The sequence below is a fragment of the Ascaphus truei genome, chromosome 2 (assembly GCF_040206685.1).
Source record: "Ascaphus truei isolate aAscTru1 chromosome 2, aAscTru1.hap1, whole genome shotgun sequence".
Classification (NCBI taxonomy): Eukaryota; Metazoa; Chordata; class Amphibia; order Anura; family Ascaphidae; genus Ascaphus; species Ascaphus truei.
The window spans coordinates 392,348,469-392,368,468 of record NC_134484.1 but is presented as its reverse complement, the minus strand read 5'-3'; the positions used below and the strand labels follow the sequence as shown (position 1 = coordinate 392,368,468).

Sequence of the window (20,000 nt, the reverse complement as noted above, 5' to 3'; positions counted from 1 at the left end):
CTTTTAATTTGGCATTAAAATGAAATCATCTGTGCATAGACCTACCTGTAACTGTCTCCTTTTTTTCTACATCACAAAGGTTAGAAGTGGCATAAACATCTCTCACTAACAATATGTGTCGTGTGAAATACCTTATTAACAAACTTCTGACTGTTGAAAATGCAATGCAATAAAGCACAATAACTTACAGTATATAACTCAGTGTTGCAGTAGATAAAGTTTCCCCAATTACAGATATAGGGGCCTATGCACTAAGCGCCGATAAAAAAAAAATGCCAGGTTTTTTAAATTGCCATTTTTAACAGCGTTGCTATCACGAAAGCCCCAAATACCAGTGATAGTAACATTAGTAAAAATGTTGAGTTGCCGACAACGTGAAGATCGCCCCTCTGAAAAGGGCTCATCTGGTGAGTTCTTTCTGCTACACAGAGAGAGAGAGACGCCTCTACCTGCGCAAATCTCGCCCTAAAATAATTTTTTTAAATTTACATTTTATTACTAGTGTTTTGTAGCAGGGCGTCTCCGGAGCAGAACCATGTTGATTTCAGGTCCGGGGACCCCTGATTCTCGAGATACAGGCCCCATTATGGGGTGCCGGTATCTCCTATGCATTTTATTCCCACTGTCATGTGACGCTGGACATTTAAATGCTTAGGGGATACCGGCACCCGATAATGGGGCCTGTATCTCGGGAAGCTTGGGGACCCCGAGGCTGAAATCAATGTGGTGAACCCCCTCAGGAGACCCCCTGCTCCCACACACTAATAATAAAAATTACATTAAAGAAGCTTCATTACCTTAGCGGATAGCCGCTAAGGCAATGAAGGGGTTATTACACAATAACAGCTTTATTGAGGGCAGGGGGGGTGAGTGAAGCGGGTACTTGGCCCTTCACTCACTCCCTCTGCCCCCAATAACATTTACCATATGTACTAAACCCCAATACACAATCGACCCACCCCCTGGGTGATTTTATATTTTTATACACAGGATTGATACCAGAGGCTGGCGGGGGTCCAACGGGTAGTACCCGTGGGTGTCCGTGGGCCTCCAGGTGGTCCCTGCGGGTGTCCGGGGGTCCCACAGGGGTCCCTGGGTGGTCCCTGCAGGTGTCTGGGGGCCCTCGGGTGGTCCTCATCGGTGTCTGGGGGCCCTCGGGTGTTCTCCCTGGGTGGTCCCAATGTGTGTATGTGGGCCCTCGGGTGGTCCCCTTGGGGTTTCCGTGGTCCTCAAGTGGTCCCTGCGGGTCCTCGGCTGGTCCCTGTGGGTGTCCGGGGTCTTCAGATGGTAACCGCAGGTGTCTGGGGGCCCTCAGATGGTCCCCACTGGCCTGCGGTACCAATCCTGTATCAAAAAATAAAATTTTGAATATATTGCAATAAATACACCTTCCCCCTCCCCCCAACACATACAATACAGTAATGGGCAAAATAACTATTATCCAGATATGGATAATAGCTCATTTGCCCATTATTAAATTAAAAATTAGCCAGCCAGCAGAAATAAAGTAAATAAACATTTCTACTTACCCCTGCCATCATGAATGGTGTCCTCGTCAGCATACTGCAGGGCCATGTCCTCCGTTGCCAGAAAGAATACAATAAATAATACAATTTAATGGCCCCCTAACCCTCTAATCACCTTAGCGGTTAATAATAAAGGGGTTAACCCACCCACCCCGGACCCAATATACCCACTCTGTACCCATTGATTGGCATAGTGGTACATCGTACCCATATAATATGGGCATGATAAGCCACTATAGCAGTCAATGGTCAGCCTAATAAAAATACATGAAGTCCAAAAATACATAAAACATACACAAGCACCTAAACAACACAATTCAAGAAATAAAAGTACTAGCCAACAAATTCAATTAATAAAAGCACTAACCAACAAAACAATTAAATAACTATAACTAGTAATCTACAAAGCAATTAATTAATAAAAGCACTAGCCAGCACATCAATTCAAACAAGGAGCCAACAAAAGAATTAATTCAAAACACTAATCAATCGAAAAAATACATAAAAACAAGCCATCCAAACTACAAACTATTTAATCCAAACAATCAAGCGAAATAGAAAAAATAATACTAAATAGAAAACAAGCATTTGCCAAAAAATGCATTGACTATCACTGTATTTATCTGCACCCTAAACGGACACAGATTAATACATTAGCAGTCAATGAGCAATGAAAAACATAAAATTAAAAAAATACAATAAAAAACCTGTAATTTTACTTACCTTTAGAAGCGTTGGCCCTCTGAATCCAGGGGTATCAGGAAGCTCTCGTACCATGCCGTCATCAAAGTCAATCCAACGCCATCCACCTGGAAGATCCGGAACAGGTAACAAAATTCTTCTTTCTTTGATCTTCTATCACCTTCTTCTTTCTTCATCTGTCATTACTTCTTTATTTTCTGTAATCTTCTAATCTTCTGTTAATCCACAAAGCCCCATGGTAAATCCACAACACAATGTTGTCAAGTCAGCTTCTTGAGATAAAATGAGGCGTCAAGGCCTTAAATATGGCCTGTGACATCACATTTTAAGGTCAGATGGTACAGCTCCAATCTGATTGGACGCTGTATCATGTGCCTGCCTCTTTTTTTTTTGGTGAAGGATGTGACGTGAATGTGAACATGATTGTGAATGTAAATGGATATCAGCTCCAGAGACCACCAGCATCAATCCGATGCAGCAAAAATGCATTTTTTTTCCAAGTCCTGTCTCTCCGCTTATCGGCAGCTTCTCACCACCTTCTTGCCAATTTTTCCTGGTGAGACTTTGAGAGGAAATCTCAATTCTAGAGTGCCGATTAGCCTCGATAAGCTATTCAGGGCTACTAGAATAGCACAAATTTAGAACGCTGGCGATAAGTGGCTTATCGCGGCGTTTGACGATTTTTTTTCTCTGCAAACAAAATTGCCGAAAAGGTCTCTTATTGCCGACTTATCGGGGCTTACTAAATCGCTGTAGGCTTTTTTGGCGATAAGGTGGCGATAAGTGGCTTATCGCTGCTTAGTGCATAGGCCCCGTAGTCGGGTGGTATCTATATTTTCTACTTCTCACTTCTTTAATGTTGGAGAATGCAATAGTCTTTTTGAAAATGCATACACGGTAAATTTGCGCTTAGCATTATTTAATGTTCCTGTACCAAATCTATTTGAATAAAAGGCGTTTACCTGATTTACATGGTCCAGCTTTGGGCAAGGTCTTCCACCATTATAGGGTTTCTCACGTAACCATTTGGACCGTACTTTAACACCACTTCCACACGATTTGCTACATCGTGACCAGTTGGACCATTCACTAAGTTTACAATCAGAGGGACATGGAATAATACACGCTTCCTCAATGTAACCTAAAGAGAGAATAATATAAAGAAAAAATTAGAATACTTGAGAAGGTATTTTATTATGGCAGTCAATATATTTATTCCTTTTTTTGGTAATGGTAATACATTTATATTTTTGTTAATATTTGCAATAAGCTGGGGATCCTGCTGTCACATTTATTTTTTGATGTGGAAATTACAAAACAGTTCATACACATTTCAGTACCAGCAAAAACAATACAAAACTATTTAAGTGCAATACATGCTACAGATAGCTACCACATTTCTGGAAGACACAACCAGAAAAGGTTTACATAAGCCACCTTGGATGTTTTGAACCCTCTTCCCAATACTGAAGAGATCGCCTCTATTAAAAAAAAAACTTAACCCATTTTAACACGATCCGCTACAACGCGAATCCGCTTATAACGCAATGCAAACGTGGCTCCCAATTTTCGTATTTATGTATACTTTACAACACGATTATTGCTATCTTAAATACTTTATTGTACAATGCATACAATTGTACATTATTTATAACGCGATCCGTTTATAACGCAATGTGATTCTTTGCACCCCAAGCACAGCGTTATAAGGGGGTTGAGCTGTACAGTAGACCTATATATTTTCTGGCCTGCATACATCACAACATACTGAATATGCTGCTCTAACATGTAATACAGGATACTTATCTTCAAATAAAACATACTGTAAATCTATGGGACCAATTCTCATAGCTCAGAAGTGTGACAAACTGCTTCTAAAGTGCCCTTTAGAAGAGAATTAGCATGCTTTGCTATTCTGTAATCCCTTGTCACATGCCCATCCATGTCTAAAAGGCTCCTTTAGAAGTGGTTTCACTCTGGCTCTGCCAATCTGATGGTTCATCCAAAAAAACTCCAACTCACTTTTTTTACAAAAACTACAATTCTCATAGCTTTATTATGCAAACTGCTTCTAAAATTGTGATTATTGCAAGTTACATCCAGAGCCTGAAATATGTATTTGGCTGAGAGAGCAAAACCCATAAATCAGATTGGGGATGGAGTTTGTATCACCTGTGTTCATTCTGCTTCTTAAGCAAATATAATGTGTCCCTTTTAATAGAAGTGGGCTAGAACATGCAATTTGCAAACTGCATGGTTTGGCACTGACAACTTCGAAGCTACGAGAATAGACCCCAAAGTCTAAGTCAAGGGTGCGCCAACTGGCGTACGCAAGTTTTTCGGGGGGCAGCGCTTACAGAGGCCCCGTGCTCTTCCCAAAGGCTGTTCGAGCGTTCGTTAGTGTGGAGGCTGAGATGCCAACATCCATCACGATTGCGGTACCGGGATTGTATACTAAAAATGCTGATTTACACTGCCATATTGTAAGTGTCTGTTCACCATTGCGTGCATAAACCACGTTTTACAGAACTTCACTATTTTTTGCCCTTTCTTCTTTTTTTTTAGGACTGTATTTTATTTCATTTGGGATTTATATCCGTGCAGTTCATTCTGCAATTATCTTTGTATATATATATTTATATATGTAAATTTACAGTAGCTATTGCGAAGGGTCTGTACTAAATAACTACATTATCTAATCATTTGGAAAATGGGAAATATATACAGATGAAACCAGTTAGCATTTATTGTCCCAGATCTAATCATGAAGGTTCACCAGAATCATGTTAATATAGTGCACTTCACAAAACATATAAATTAGGAAGATGAAAAGTACAGATGAAACATTAACATCAACAGGAAAGGGCAACCCAATAAGCACCTCTTATTCCCATTATTATTTTACACTAGCTAATATTTACAGACAAGTTGGTATTATTATGATATAAAAAATTGCTGTTTCATCTACATTTATGTTAAAAGTGAAATAAATGAAAGGCAAGCTGATGAATTCTCTCTTAAGATATTTAGATTACCTTGACTATGGGAAAGAAAAATAAGCAAAAAGCATTTAGCACATAATGTACATATGTACGATGTACAGTACTGCAATACCAAGATAGCAATACATTGTTATTATTGCGCCTACTATTAATATCGTCAATAATAATAAGTAATTGCCCTGAAACTCACTTTTTGAGGCAAGTTAAAAAAAACTGACACATAAAAAGCAAACCTGATATGATCTGTATAGTCACACTTTTTTGCTTTGAATCTTTGAATCTGGTTATTTTTTTAAGGTGTCAATTCCTAAAGCACCAGAAAGAATTATAAGTTGCTAAAGTTGGGTTCTTTTTGTATGGTGTGAAATTCAGCATTTTGTTTCTAGTGTATAGCATATAACCTAGAGCCAAAACTTTCATTTCCTACTTTATTATTATTTTTATGTATATTTACTTTGATAAATGTGTGTATGTATGTATATGTGTATTGATATAATATGAATAAGTTAAACACAGTCAGGGTCAAGGTGGGTGTTAACCCCTCTCTCACCCACTGTGTCCACCAGCGCTCTTACTAACAGAATAATTATACATATACATACATTTCTCGCATAAAATGAATGGGAATAACACACTACTAACAACAGTTGACTACAAAAAATATATAATATAAAAAAAAAAAAAAAAAAATACTTAAAATTAGAAGAGTTCCAAAAAATGTGTGTGTCCCAACATATGGAGTCCGTTCACAAGAAATATGGGTATGCTGCTTCTTTGCTCCTGGAACCAACCTCGGAACCAGAAGGAACTATGGACAAGGGAAAAAAAAGAGAAAAAAGCGCAAGGCCCATAGAGTAGTACACTGGCGACACACTTTATTCGAGCTCGGCTAGTCCCACGAATTCGGGTATACCCGGGTGTATTGAGGTTTGTGACTGTTTTCTGCCCGAGTGCATTGAGGTATTTTCCATGCAGGGATTGAAGCATTTTATTCCCGCTGGCTGCAATACTGCACAGTATATATATATATATACTGCATTACAATTCATGAATTTATGCCATCTGGTAGACACGCGAAGCATTGCAGCCTATTAAATCCTAATCATTATCATTTAACAGATCAGCCGCCCGTCAGCCAGGCATGAACCAGGCGGGAAGGCAAACGCAACGGGGCTTGTCAGAGGTGAGGAGCGGCGCATTCCAGGTATCTGCCAGGCACATACTGGGTATTTGCTCGAATAAAGTGTGTCGGTGCAGTATAGTCAAGTTTATGAGTAGTCAAATACGGTTAAAAACACTTACAACAGTATAGTTGGTACAGGCATATCGGTACTGGTATACAGACCGCGGGAACAGAGATATTGTATTCGTCTGCTTGTCAGGGGTGTCAGAGTCCTGGCCCTTCTCCTCCTCACGATCGGCGAACTGCTTCACTTCCGCGTCAGGTGACTCGAGACGTCGGCGCGTGTCATCGATCAGTGGGTGAACTACGGGTGGTTCTCAGCTCCCTCCTCAAACTCGGCGATTCAGACACTCTGTACACAGCAACCTGTAGCCTCTCAGCAACCTAATGCCAGCTCCCAACCAGCACAGCAACCAGAGCAATGTCAGCCCTTCGCGTTTCAAGAACTATGGGCCTCATGCAGAGAGCATCGTTATTTCAAAACTCGCCATTTTTTGTTCAATTTCCCTCAGAAAACGGCATAAAATGGCGAGTTGCGAAAAACGCGCCATTTTTTTATTTCTATGTTTAAAACTCGCCTCGCGGCTGGCGAGAACCTCCATCGCGCCATTTTTAAAACTCTCCGAATGCAGAGAGGTGCGAACGGCAAGTAGCGGCTGTTCGCGCCAAAAAAAGGCGCGATTCTCGCATTTTTGCCGCGCCACGAAAATATGGCAAGATGGCGCTCGCCGCCTATAGTAAAGGGGAAAAAAAAGGCGCGAATTTGTTTTTACACGTTTCTGAAGCGCGCATCTCGCCAATTTAAACTCGCCACACGCATCCATGTTAAACATAGCAGAATTCGCACTTTTCTGCATATGGAGAATAAAACTCTCCAAAAAAGCTACTTTTTATGAAATTCGCCATTTTTAAAATTCTATGCTCTCTGCATGAGGCCCTATGTTCTCTTCGTCAGGGGCACTTTCATTGCTGGTTGCTTACAGAGGATATATATAGGGTGGTGTGTTAATTAATTAAATAACGCAATGCATAGATTTAATCAGTGCCTATTGGTGTATGCTTCCAGTATCCCCATACGAATACATATTAGCTGAACAGGAATTACTATTAATTGTATAATTTATTAAATAATTACAATACTATAGAATTAAAAAGGGGTATTATTAAAAATAGTTGCCTAAAAATGCTATCTATATTAATCAATTGTAAATGGGAAAATGGCTGAGAAAAAAAAAAAGGGTAAAAACTCTGTGAATACTAAAAACAAACACCATTACATCAAGAATAAAATGCATTATACACATATAAAAACTTACAATTACTTTTAATAAAAAAATCTTTACCATTGTGCACTTTATTAGTTATTGTTTTGCTCACAGGAATGCAGCCATATCGATTTCTTCATTAAGACCCATGGGGAGAGGGTATTGAGCTGATGTATCCAATACGTCTCTCTTTGTCTAAGTCTCAATACCCTGTCCCCTCCATGGTCATTAAGTCCTATGTGTTCTATGCCTGTGATTTTTAATTTGGCAGGATCTTTATTGTGTTTTAAATAAAAATGTCTAGGAACACTATGTGTCATCATCCCTTTAATAATGTTGTTCCTATGTTCCAGGAACCGATTTTTAAGACTCCTTTTGGTTCTTCCTATGTACTGCAGGCCACACTCACATTCTAATAAATATACTATAAAAGTTGTTTTACAATTAATTAAAGTTTTTATCGGATACATTTTAGATGAATGCTTAGATTTAAAAGAGATGGCCCCAGTGTTAATGTGCTTGCAGGTGATACACCTACCCCCGCAGCAATAATTGCCCACAATTTGAGATGATAACAAATTGTTACAACCGGGAGGCTTGGTTTTCCTTAATTTAGATGGTGCCAATATATTTTTAAAAGTCCGTGCTCGCATATAGTCTATTTTAGGTCGTTCTGATATGGATGGTGCTAAGAGTGGGTCACATTTTAAAATGTCCCAATGTTTGCTTAATATATTTTTAATCTGTACTGATGCACCATTGAATTGAGTAATAAATAGCACTTCTTGACTGTCTTTGTTGGTCTTTTTTACATTCTTTTGTAATGTATTTGATCTTTCCATATTTAGTGCCCTCTCATACGCCTGTTGAATGTTATGTTTATTGTGACCTTTATTTAATAATTTTGTTCTTAATAATCCAGACTGTTTAATAAAATCTTCCCTTTTATTACAATTACGTCTGATTCTTAAAAACTGACTGTAGGCTATATTTGCAATCCATCCTGGATGGTGGTTGCTAGCAGCATCCAGAAATTTGTTGCTATCCAACTTTTTATAGTGCGTGGTAGTGATAATCTCATTGTCAGAATTGCTAGTTAGCACTAAGTCTAAAAACACTATATTAGTCGGGCTGTGATTATACGTAAATTTTAAATTCAAACAATTGGAATTAATATAACCTAAAAATCCTTCTAATTCTAATGGGCTACCTCTCCAAATAATTAAAATATCATCTATAAAACGTTTGAATAAAACTAAGTTAGCCAAATGGGGGTTGCTGAGAGGCTACAGGTTGCTGTGTACAGAGTGTCTGAATCGCCAAGTTTGAGGAGGGAGCTGAGAACCACCCGTAGTTCACCCACTGATCAATGACACGCGCCGACGTCACGAGTCACCTGACGCGGAAGTGAAGCAGTTCGCCGATCGTGAAGAGGAGAAGGGCCAGGACTCTGACACCCCTGACAAGCAGACGAATACAATATCTCTGTTCCCGCGGTCTGTATACCAGTACCGATATGCCTGAACTAACTATACTGTTGTAAGTGTTTTTAACCGTATTTGACTACTCATAAACTTGACTATACTACTCTATGGGCCTTGCGCTTTTTTCTCTTTTTTTTCCTATGTATATGTGTATGTATGTATGTATATATGTATATGTGTATGTATGTATGTATATATGTATATGTGTATGTATGTATGTATGTATATATGTATGTGTATATGTGTATATGTGTATATGTGTATATGTGTATATGTGTGTGTGTATATATATATATATTGTGACAGAAACCAGGGGATGGTAATAAATTCCGTATATAGGGCTCCCAGGATACTAGACAGTTTCTATCCTGTTTGGCCTGGGAGTGCAGCCTTATAATACATACACTCCATCCCACAGTTTGGCAAGCGCTGGAACTGAGGGATGAGAGATCCAGACCAGAGTTTGTCTGCTGCCTGATTTCTGTCACCTATCATGCTAATTAGGAATCAGGTATGAAAGACTGATTTCCTGTTTGCTCTGGTCTCCCCACAAGAGCCAGGAGGCTGGAAGGCTGCTGAACTACAGAGGGGAGAAGCCTCTTCCCCAAACAGGTTCAATCTTTCTGTTCATTTGTGTAAGACTGCAAAAGTACCGTGTTTTGATGTTGGAAGTGGAAAAGCCACTTCCAACCCTGAGTCAGGGATATCTAAGTTAAGTTATCGCTCAGGTGAGCAGCTTTTGTTTTGATCTGTTTTCTGTTGTATGCACTGTGGCAGTCTCAGTGCCTGGGACTGAATAAACCAGGCATAGCCTGTTTAAAGGAACAGTACATGATGCCTCATCATTTAACCTACCCTAAAAGACCGTGTTCTAAACAGTCCCGGACAAACGACGGAGCCCCGGAGTAAGCCGTTTGTCACATATGGTGGAGAATGCGGGCAGAGCACTAGGGGGTCTGCGGGTTGAAGAACTTTGAAAAAAAAAAAAAAAAAAAATTTTTTTTCATCCTCTGCAAACAAGATGGAAGACGTGGTGGGTGCGCTGGTACGCAATGTCGCTGCCCAGAAAGACGCGAATGAAACCCAGCAACAGCTGTTAATAGCCCAGCAAGAAACTAATGCAAACCAGCAGCAGACGAATGCAGCCCATCAACAGCTGCTAATAGCCCAGCAAGAGATTAATGCCAACCAGCAACAGGCGAATGCCAACCAGCAACAGGCAAATGCAAACCAGCAACAGACGAATGAAGCCCTGCAAAACGCGAATGCAAACCAGCAAGAGACAAACCGCTTGCTGAGAGAGGAGCAACAGCGGTTCGCTCAGGGCTTACAGCAGGAACTCGAGATCCTGAGGGGGACTATCAGTAACCTTCCACTGGCAGCGGCAGCCCCAGTTCCGAAAATGACCAGGGCAAGCCACTACCTTCAGAAGATGGGACCCTCGGATGATGTGGAAGCCTATCTTCTCACGTTTGAACGCACGGCACAGAGAGAGGGATGGCCAGAAGCTGAGTGGGCTGGTCTAATCGCACCCTTCCTAAGCGGCGAACCCCAGAAGGCTTACTTTGATCTAGAGCCAGCCGAAGCTAACGTCTATGCAAAATTGAAGTTCGAGATCCTCGCCCGCCTCGGCGTAACCACGGCTGTTCGCGCCCAAAGGTTTCACGCATGGTCCTTCACGATGGATAAAGCCACCCGAAGCCAGATGTATGACCTCATCCACCTCGCCCGGAAGTGGCTACAACCCGAGATCAACTCAGCCAGCCACATCGTGGAACGGTTGGTCATGGACCAGTTCTTGAGGAAACTTCCCTCTGCCTTACGCCGTTGGGTCAGTCGGAGTGACCCCCACAATGCGGATGAGCTTGTGGCCCTCGTAGAAAGGTACAATGCAGCAGAAGAGCACCCGCAACCCACAGTCGTGGAGCAACCCCACTACCCGAGGTTCCAGGACTCTTCCAGAGACGGTAAAAGGGTACCGGGGTTAAGGGGCGCTGAAGAGCGGCGACCACCTTCACGCAGCACCAGCAACAGTGGTTCGCACACTAAGGGCAATAGCCAACATGGGGAGCCGGGAAAAGGCTCTAAGTGGGACACAGACTATGTACCTAAATGTGTAAATTGTCATGAGAGGGGCCACACAGCAAAAATCTGCCCACTAAATTATGAGCCCATGCAATGCAACAGCGTGGAACCTTATTCACTGTTGTCCCAATGTATGGGCCCTAGCCCAGAGGACCCCTTGAATAACCATCTGTGGGCATTTGTAAAGGTTAATGGTAAGAGGGTTCGGGCACTTCTTGACTCTGGGAGCATGGTCACACTAGTGTCCGAATACCTCTTGCCCATTAAGAAGAAACAGGGAAACAGTTCACAAAGAGTGGCAATTTGTTGTATACATGGGGATAATCATGAATATTCCACTGTTGATGTTTTTTTTGAAACAGAGTTTGGTTCTTTAGATTTCAAGGTGGGTATTGTACCCAAACTGGCACATGATGTGTTAATAGGGACCGACTTTCCCCATTTTCTAAAAATGTGGTTCCCCGCTCAGAATAGCGCCCAGAGTTCAATAGCGGACCATAACGAAGTATTAGAAGAAACAAATCCTTTCCCTTTTTCAGAAATGGAGGTTGACGAGGGCCCAAATAAGAAGGGGGAAAAGGAGGAGTGCTGTAAAATTCCCTTCCCCATCACTACTTTGGTAGGGAATACCCCAAATCAAGATGTTGAGCAGACACTTACCACCCCAGAACCGGATAAGACCCTCGCTGACCTAGAGGTCAGTCCTGGGAGTTTTAAGAAGGCCCAGTGGGAGGACCCCACATTAGCGGTAGCAAGGGGAAATATACGGGACCAGAATAGTACTCCTGGCCAACCAGATAGGTCACTTGCTTACCCCTACTTCGAGGTAGAGAACGACCTAGTATATCGGGTTGATAAAAGGAAATCAGTTACAACTAAACAATTGTTGGTACCACGGACATTCCGTAACGTAGTATTACACCTCGCACATAGTCATCCATTGGGGGGACACCTAGGGGTGGAAAAGACAAAAGAAAAGGTTCTCCGAAGCTTCTATTGGCCTGGGGTTCTGGCAGAAATTACGAATTATTGTTCCTCATGCCCAGAATGTCAGATCACCGCCCCGTTCAAGGCGTACCGCAGCCCATTGGTACCCCTTCCCATAATAGAGGTACCATTTGACCGGATTGCTATGGATCTAGTAGGACCCCTAATAAAGTCTGCTAGGGGACATCAGCATATATTGGTAATATTAGATTATGCCACCCGATATCCGGAGGCAGTTCCCCTACGTAGCACCTCAGCTAAAAACATAGCAAAAGAGTTAGTAGTTCTGTTTTCCCGGGTCGGGATTCCTAAAGAGATTCTATCTGACCAGGGAACACCATTTATGTCCCAAGTAACGAAAGAGCTATGTAAACTCCTAAAAATCAAGCATCTCAGAACCTCAGTCTATCATCCACAAACAGATGGTTTAGTGGAAAGGTTCAATAAAACCTTAAAGAGCATGTTACGCCGGGCGGTTGATAAAGATGGGAAAAACTGGGATTGTTTGTTACCGTACCTGTTATTTGCCATTAGGGAAGTTCCCCAATCATCCACAGGCTTCTCCCCGTTTGAACTATTGTATGGCCGACACCCAAGGGGCTTACTGGATATAGCCAAAGAGACTTGGGAACACGAGGTTACCCCTTACAGAAGTGTAATAGAGCATGTTGCCCAGATGCAGGACCGCATTGCTGCAGTCCTACCCATAGTGAGGGAACACATGGAGAAAGCTCAAGAAGCACAGAGGAATACATATAATAAGGGTGCTAGGGTCAGAATTTTTTCTCCAGGTGATAGGGTACTAGTTCTGGTTCCCACCGTGGAAAGTAAATTCCTTGCTAAATGGCATGGGCCATATGAGGTCTTGGAAAGAGTGGGAGAAGTAAATTATAAGGTAAGACAGCCAGGTAGGAGGAAACCTGAGCAAATTTACCATATAAACCTACTCAAGCCCTGGAAAGATAGAGAAGTCTTGTTAACCCTAGTACCCCCAGGTCCGTCAGAGAATCAAGAAACTGACCCAGAGGTTAGCATAGCTGAAACCCTGTCTGTTCATCAGAAACGAGAGGTTCAGAATTTAGTGAAAAGAAACAAAGAAATCTTCTCTATACGGCCAGGTAGAACTAGCGTAATTGAACATGACCTAGTCTCTGAACCGGGGGTCCGAGTTAACCTTAAACCGTACCGAATCCCAGAGGCCAAAAGAAAGGCTATAAGTTTAGAGGTTAAAAAAATGCTAAAACTAGGTGTAATTGAGGAATCCCAAAGTGGGTGGAACAGCCCTATAGTCTTAGTCCCAAAGCCAGATGGTACAACAAGGTTTTGTAATGACTACCGGAAACTAAACGCGGTGTCAAAATTTGATACTTATCCTATGCCCAGGGTAGATGAACTTGTAGAGAGACTGGGCAAAGCCCGATATCTCACAACCCTAGACCTAACAAAAGGGTACTGGCAGGTTCCCCTCACAGAAAGGGCAAAAGAAAAGACAGCCTTCTCAACCCCAGACGGCCTCTTTCAGTATAAGGTGTTGCCTTTTGGCTTACATGGAGCTCCCGCCACATTCCAAAGAATGATGGATAAAATTTTAAAACCACATGCTCGGTATGCTGCCGCCTACCTGGATGATGTGGTAATCCATAGTGAAGATTGGCAATCCCACCTTCCAAAGGTCCAAGCTGTGCTTGACGCAGTCCGGTCTGCTGGACTAACTGCTAACCCCGCTAAATGCACTATTGGTCTGGAGGAGGCCAAGTATCTGGGATATTCTATTGGCAGAGGTTTACTCAAACCCCAAACACTCAAAGTGGAGGCGATACAAAATTGGCCAAGGCCAGTTACAAAAAAACAAGTAAGGACCTTTTTGGGGTTAATTGGGTACTATAGAAGGTTTATTCCCAATTTTGCAACTAAGGCAACCCCACTAACTGACCTCACAAAAGCAAGAGGACCGCTAATGGTAAAGTGGTCCCCCGAAACCGAACAGGCCTTTAGAAGCCTGAAAGAAGCTCTCTGTGCCCAACCAGTGTTGGTCACACCTGACTTCTCCAAAGAGTTCGTAGTCCAAACCGACGCATCTGAGGTAGGGCTGGGGGCGGTACTCTCCCAGGAGTCTCAAGGTGAGGAGCACCCCATCCTTTATTTAAGTAGGAAACTAAATCCCCAGGAGAAAAATTACTCCATAGTAGAGAAAGAGTGTCTCGCAATAAAGTGGGCTGTAGAGACGCTCAAATACTACCTGTTGGGGAGAAAATTCCGGTTGGTCACAGATCATGCACCCCTTACCTGGATGTGTCAAAACAGGGAAAAGAATGCTAGAGTGACCAGGTGGTTCCTAAGCCTACAACCCTTTAAATTTTCTGTGGAACACAGGTCAGGGCACAAACATGGCAATGCTGACGGGTTGTCAAGGATGCACTCCCTAATATCCATGGTCGCTCATCCCTCGAGGTCTGAGCTGGGGGGGAGGATATGTGACAGAAACCAGGGGATGGTAATAAATTCCGTATATAGGGCTCCCAGGATACTAGACAGTTTCTATTCTGTTTGGCCTGGGAGTGCAGCCTTATAATACATACACTCCATCCCACAGTTTGGCAAGCGCTGGAACTGAGGGATGAGAGATCCAGACCAGAGTTTGTCTGCTGCCTGATTTCTGTCACCTGTCATGCTAATTAGGAATCAGGTATGAAAGACTGATTTCCTGTTTGCTCTGGTCTCCCCACAAGAGCCAGGAAGGCTGCTGAACTACAGAGGGGAGAAGCCTCTTCCCCAAACAGGTTCAATCTTTCTGTTCATTTGTGTAAGACTGCAAAAGTACCGTGTTTTGATGTTGGAAGTGGAAAAGCCACTTCCAACCCTGAGTCAGGGATATCTAAGTTAAGTTATCGCTCAGGTGAGCAGCTTTTGTTTTGATCTGTTTTCTGTTGTATGCACTGTGGCAGTCTCAGTGCCTGGGACTGAATAAACCAGGCATAGCCTGTTTAAAGGAACAGTATGTGACGCCTCATCATTTAACCTACCCTAAAAGACCGTGTTCTAAACAGTCCCGGACAAACGACGGAGCCCCGGAGTAAGCCGTTTGTCACATTATATATATATATATATATATATATATATATATATATATATATATATATATATATATATATATATATATATATTATACAGTACATACACACACACATAGTCCAAAGAGACAGAGTACTCACTTTGTACTTGAAGAATTCATGCTGGGTGCATACTGTCCAAAGTGTCAGCAAGAATATATTCAATAGTAAAAAACTGGACATGCACTCTAAAATACAAAAAGTTCCCCATCAAGTTCTTCCCGTGCTATAGCACAAAATGAGTTTTGCATGCACCAATTCTTATAGACTTCTATCACTTTGTATTATTGGTCAAAAGTCTCATGTTGTTTATCACAGGAGAAAGTGTGCAGTATTGTTCTACCTTACATCTTGGCTCCAGTACATTTTTGCAGCCAATCCTTTAAACATGTTGCATGGCTTGTTTAATCCCTCGTGGATTGTTTGTTGGGGCGATCGCATCAGGAAATAATGCCACACTTTGATTTATTCAAAATATCATCTTTTTTATTGTGTCCTTTACTAAGGTGGCAAAATCATAAATTCCACAACATTTTGGGGGCCACACCTCCCTTCGTCATCTCTCTTGGACAATATCCCTGCTAGATAAAGTGATCGCCCATGGCTTCCAATGGCCCCTCAGCTAGTAATGCATCATAATTCATACTGAGCACTGTTAACATTTGTGAGAATGGGAAGCCCCTCTTCAAATGTATAGCATGAAAACTGGAGGCATGTAAAAGAGTATTATAGTCAGTTTCCTTATGAAAAAGGGTACTACCTGTACCTTTAGTTGTTTTATACACACTAATGTTCAATAAATCTGTACATTGAATGTCATAATGTAGAGTGAATCGAATTGGGGTGGGTAAAGAGTTTAAAGAATTGATAAAGTAAATTCAGACTTGTTTCATTGCCTTTCCAGATTAAAAACACATCATTGATATACTATGAACTCTATAAAAAACAATAAATTCTGTCAATCCAAAAAATAGTACCAGCACTCTCTGTCTCACAGCTACAGATATAAGCGAATACCAGTGTAGGGAATATGAATAATTTAATGACACTAATAATAAACTGAAAATATAGCAACAATAGCCAATACGCCAATGCAAGAATAAATATCACCAAAGAGGAAATAAAAAATATAGGGGGTAGAGGGGAAAGAAGGAGAAGGGGGAAAAAAAAAAAACACAACAGACAAGCAAAAAATCACAAAAATGGAAAAAGGAAAGCAAACTAGGGGGGCGACGTTTCGAGGGGTGACCTCTTCATCTGGCCCATTCCCCCTGATCCCAAAGGGTCCCAGAGGTACTTCCCTAAGCCTTCCCTCCCCACTGTCAAATGATCCCACACTCAGCTAATGATATAAATCTAAAGTCTAAAGAGGGCAAATCACATAAGCAGATATTAAATATCAACCACTGAATGTAGATACAAGAATATTGTGAAAGACACAGAACATATGCAGATATCAGATATCAATCAGTGAACAAGTATAAGCAAACCCTCTTCCTGGTGCCTTGTCGAGTTCTTGGGATTGAACAAGCTGAATACATTGCTTTAAGTAGTAGAGAGGATTAACAGCTCCTGTCGTCTGGCTGGTGATGTCACTGACAGGGTCCTCAACAGAAAGCTGCAGACGTGGCAAGTCACGAGAGCGCCTGTGCGTTTAATAAATTCTGTGTTTTGTCAAAGATATATCTGGTCTCATAGTAAAACATGTATAAGTTGGCAAATGTCTGGATCATATTTGACCCAATGGCTATGATGTCAATTCGACAAAAAATGCATTCTCAAATTTAAAAAAAAATCTGTGTCAATGCAAAATTGATTAGCTGTATCACAAATTCAACAGGTGACCCTTCATAGAGTGGATTATTAATCAATACTTTTCTGACAGCCTCTATGCCTTCAGAATGCAGGATAACCATACTGTATATAAGCTTTGTTCATCTAATGTAACCCACAGTATGTCCTGAGCAAGGAATTGATCTGTGAAATTGTATTCAGGAAAGTGGTAGTGGCTTTTAGATAGGAAGATGTGCTCCGGACAATGGGCTGTAAGAAAAAATCGACATTCAGTAGGAACAGTATTGTGAGATAGGTTGAAGTACATATCTTCTGAAATAAATAATAGATCTGCCAAGTGGGTTAGAAAGTGATTTGGGGATTTTAGGAAGTGTGTACAGAATATGAATAATGGGAATGCACCTGCTTAAGATAGCTAGATTCAGTAATTCGTAGATTTGATTTGTCATTTGGATAATATCCTCAATTAGTTTTTTTATTCAGCAGAATTGGGTCAATTTATAATTGCATGTATGTTTTATTGTCACTCAATTGCCTATGTATTTCTGTATGATAGTGAACATAATTCGGAACAATCATTGTGCTGCCCTTATCTGTAGGGCGGATCACAATTATTTTATTTTCAGAGAGGGAGCAAATAGCATTTCTTTCAACATGAGTGGTATTGGTAAAAAAAAAATCTGTAACGGTATTATATTAACCTCTGACACTACTGAATCAACTATTTGAATAAAACTAGTAATCAAAGGGTTATTTGACTGAGGGCCAAAGGCACTGCGCAGTCAGTGCTGATGTCTCTCACGTGTCTTAGTCTGATCTTTAAAGAAATCACATAGTTTCAGATTTCTGTGTATTTTAAATAGGCCAACCGTCCACTAAAATTGATTGTCGTGTAGTGGGTACGAAATTGAGCAGTCTAGGACATTTGCCAAATGACTGCCAGCTCTTCACTGCGACTTACTCCGCCACCGGGACCTGCCATCGCCAGATGCTTTGCTGCTAAGAAAAGTGCCTAAACTTAACCCTTACCCTAAAACCCCCTACCATAAGCCCTTACCCTAACCACTAAAACCTCTAAAGTTATCCCCCTACCCTAAACACTAAGGGCCTCATTCAGAAAGCCTCGATAAGGCCCTTATCGAGCACTTATAGACCAAAATTCCTACTTGTATTCAGAAAGCCTCAATAAGTGCTCGATAACGGCCTGTATCGACGCAAAATCTTATGATCAAAAGAAAATCGCCATTTGAGCGGCGATCAGCCGCTTATCGACCATTTTCGGAAGGATCATAAACTCGCGCGATTCTAGTACCCGCGAGTCAGCTGACACTGCCTATCGCAGCCTTAAAAGGTGGTCTTCTCCCCAAATCCAATTCACCTCAAAATTTAGGTAAATTGGTGGGGAGATGCCTCGATGAGCTGCGATGTGTCGGGACTTAGAAAAAATTCTTTTCCTGCCTCGGATTGATTCCGGGGGTCTCCGGAGCTGATAGCTATTAATATAAGCACCGGAGCTCCCCGGCATGCATCCGATGCAGGAAAAATGCATTTACAGCAACTTCATTACCTTAGCGGCAATGACCCATGCCAGACTTACTGTGGCTAGCGAGGGTGGGTGAAGGAGGAATTTGGCCCTTAGTGGCTGTTTAGGCATTGCGGGGGAACATAACCCCTTCATTACCTTAGCGGTTAATAGTAATAGTAATAAAGTAAATAGTAATAAAGGGGTTAACCCAACCGCTACCCACCCGCAAGGTCTAGACACCCATCCTTAGGGCTAATACCCCCTTCACCCATCCGTGAGGCCTAAGCACCCACCCCGGACTGACTATACCCACCCTGTACCCATTGAGAAGTATAGTGGTACATCATACCCATATAATGATAATATGGACATGATAAGCCTCTATAGCACTCAATGGGCACTCTAATTACAATACATTAATACACAAGACACAGAATAATAAAACATAACTAAACTCCAAAAAAACACACTTCACTAAATAAAAACAGTAGCCAGCTAATCCAATGAATACAAGCAATAACAACCTCAACAACAACAATAAAACAACTCCGAATTATTTTATAAAGTAACCAATCCAACCACATTATTACTAAACCTACTCAAAATTAATAGTAACACTAACCAATCAAACCAATTAATTACTACAACATTCATGAATTAATGTAAACATTAAAATACAAAGAAATAAATTCAAACAATATCTGAAATAACCATAAAACACATTAGCTAACATAATACAACATTAACTAAAAACGAACACCAATCGCAAACATTTTATTACCATTAAGCAGGAAAAAAAACAAACAATGACACCCACATAAGAAACTGAAATTAAAAAAACCAACAGCAATACCAAGCCACAAATACCCCCAAATATTGTCATAATAATGTATTAATCTGTAACCTAAAGTGGTACAGATTAATATATTATCAGTCAATGTGCTCCCCCCAAAAAAAAAAAACACATCGAATGAAAAAACCTGTAAAAAGAGAGACATTTACAAACATTCAATATATTACTTACCATTAGAAGCGGTGGCCCTCTGACTCCCGAGGAAACAGGAAGCTCACGTATCTTGGAGGCCTTCAACAGCATCCGATGCCATCCACCATGAAGATCCGGATCAGGTACCCAAATCTTTTTTTTTCTTTCTTTAATCACCTTCTTCTATCTTCATCTGTCACCATTTCTTGATCTTCTTTCTCTTCTATCTTCATCTGTCAATCCAAAAAACCCCATGGTAAATCCAAACAGATGTTGTCTCGTCGGCTTCTTGGGCTCAAATGAGGCGTCACGGCTTAAATAGGGCTTGTGACGTCACATTTAGCCTCAAAAT

The 20,000-nt window shown here is 41.3% G+C and overlaps 1 protein-coding gene across 1 annotated transcript in view; it reads right to left on the bottom strand.

Moving 5' to 3' along the window:
* THSD7A (thrombospondin type 1 domain containing 7A) overlaps positions 1 to 20,000 on the bottom strand; it is a 665,741-nt gene that overhangs the window by 63,825 nt on the left and 581,916 nt on the right. The window contains exon 16 of the mRNA XM_075587236.1: positions 3,185 to 3,369. Coding sequence (XP_075443351.1) covers positions 3,185 to 3,369 — 185 coding nt within the window. The remainder of the gene's footprint in view (positions 1 to 3,184; positions 3,370 to 20,000) is intronic.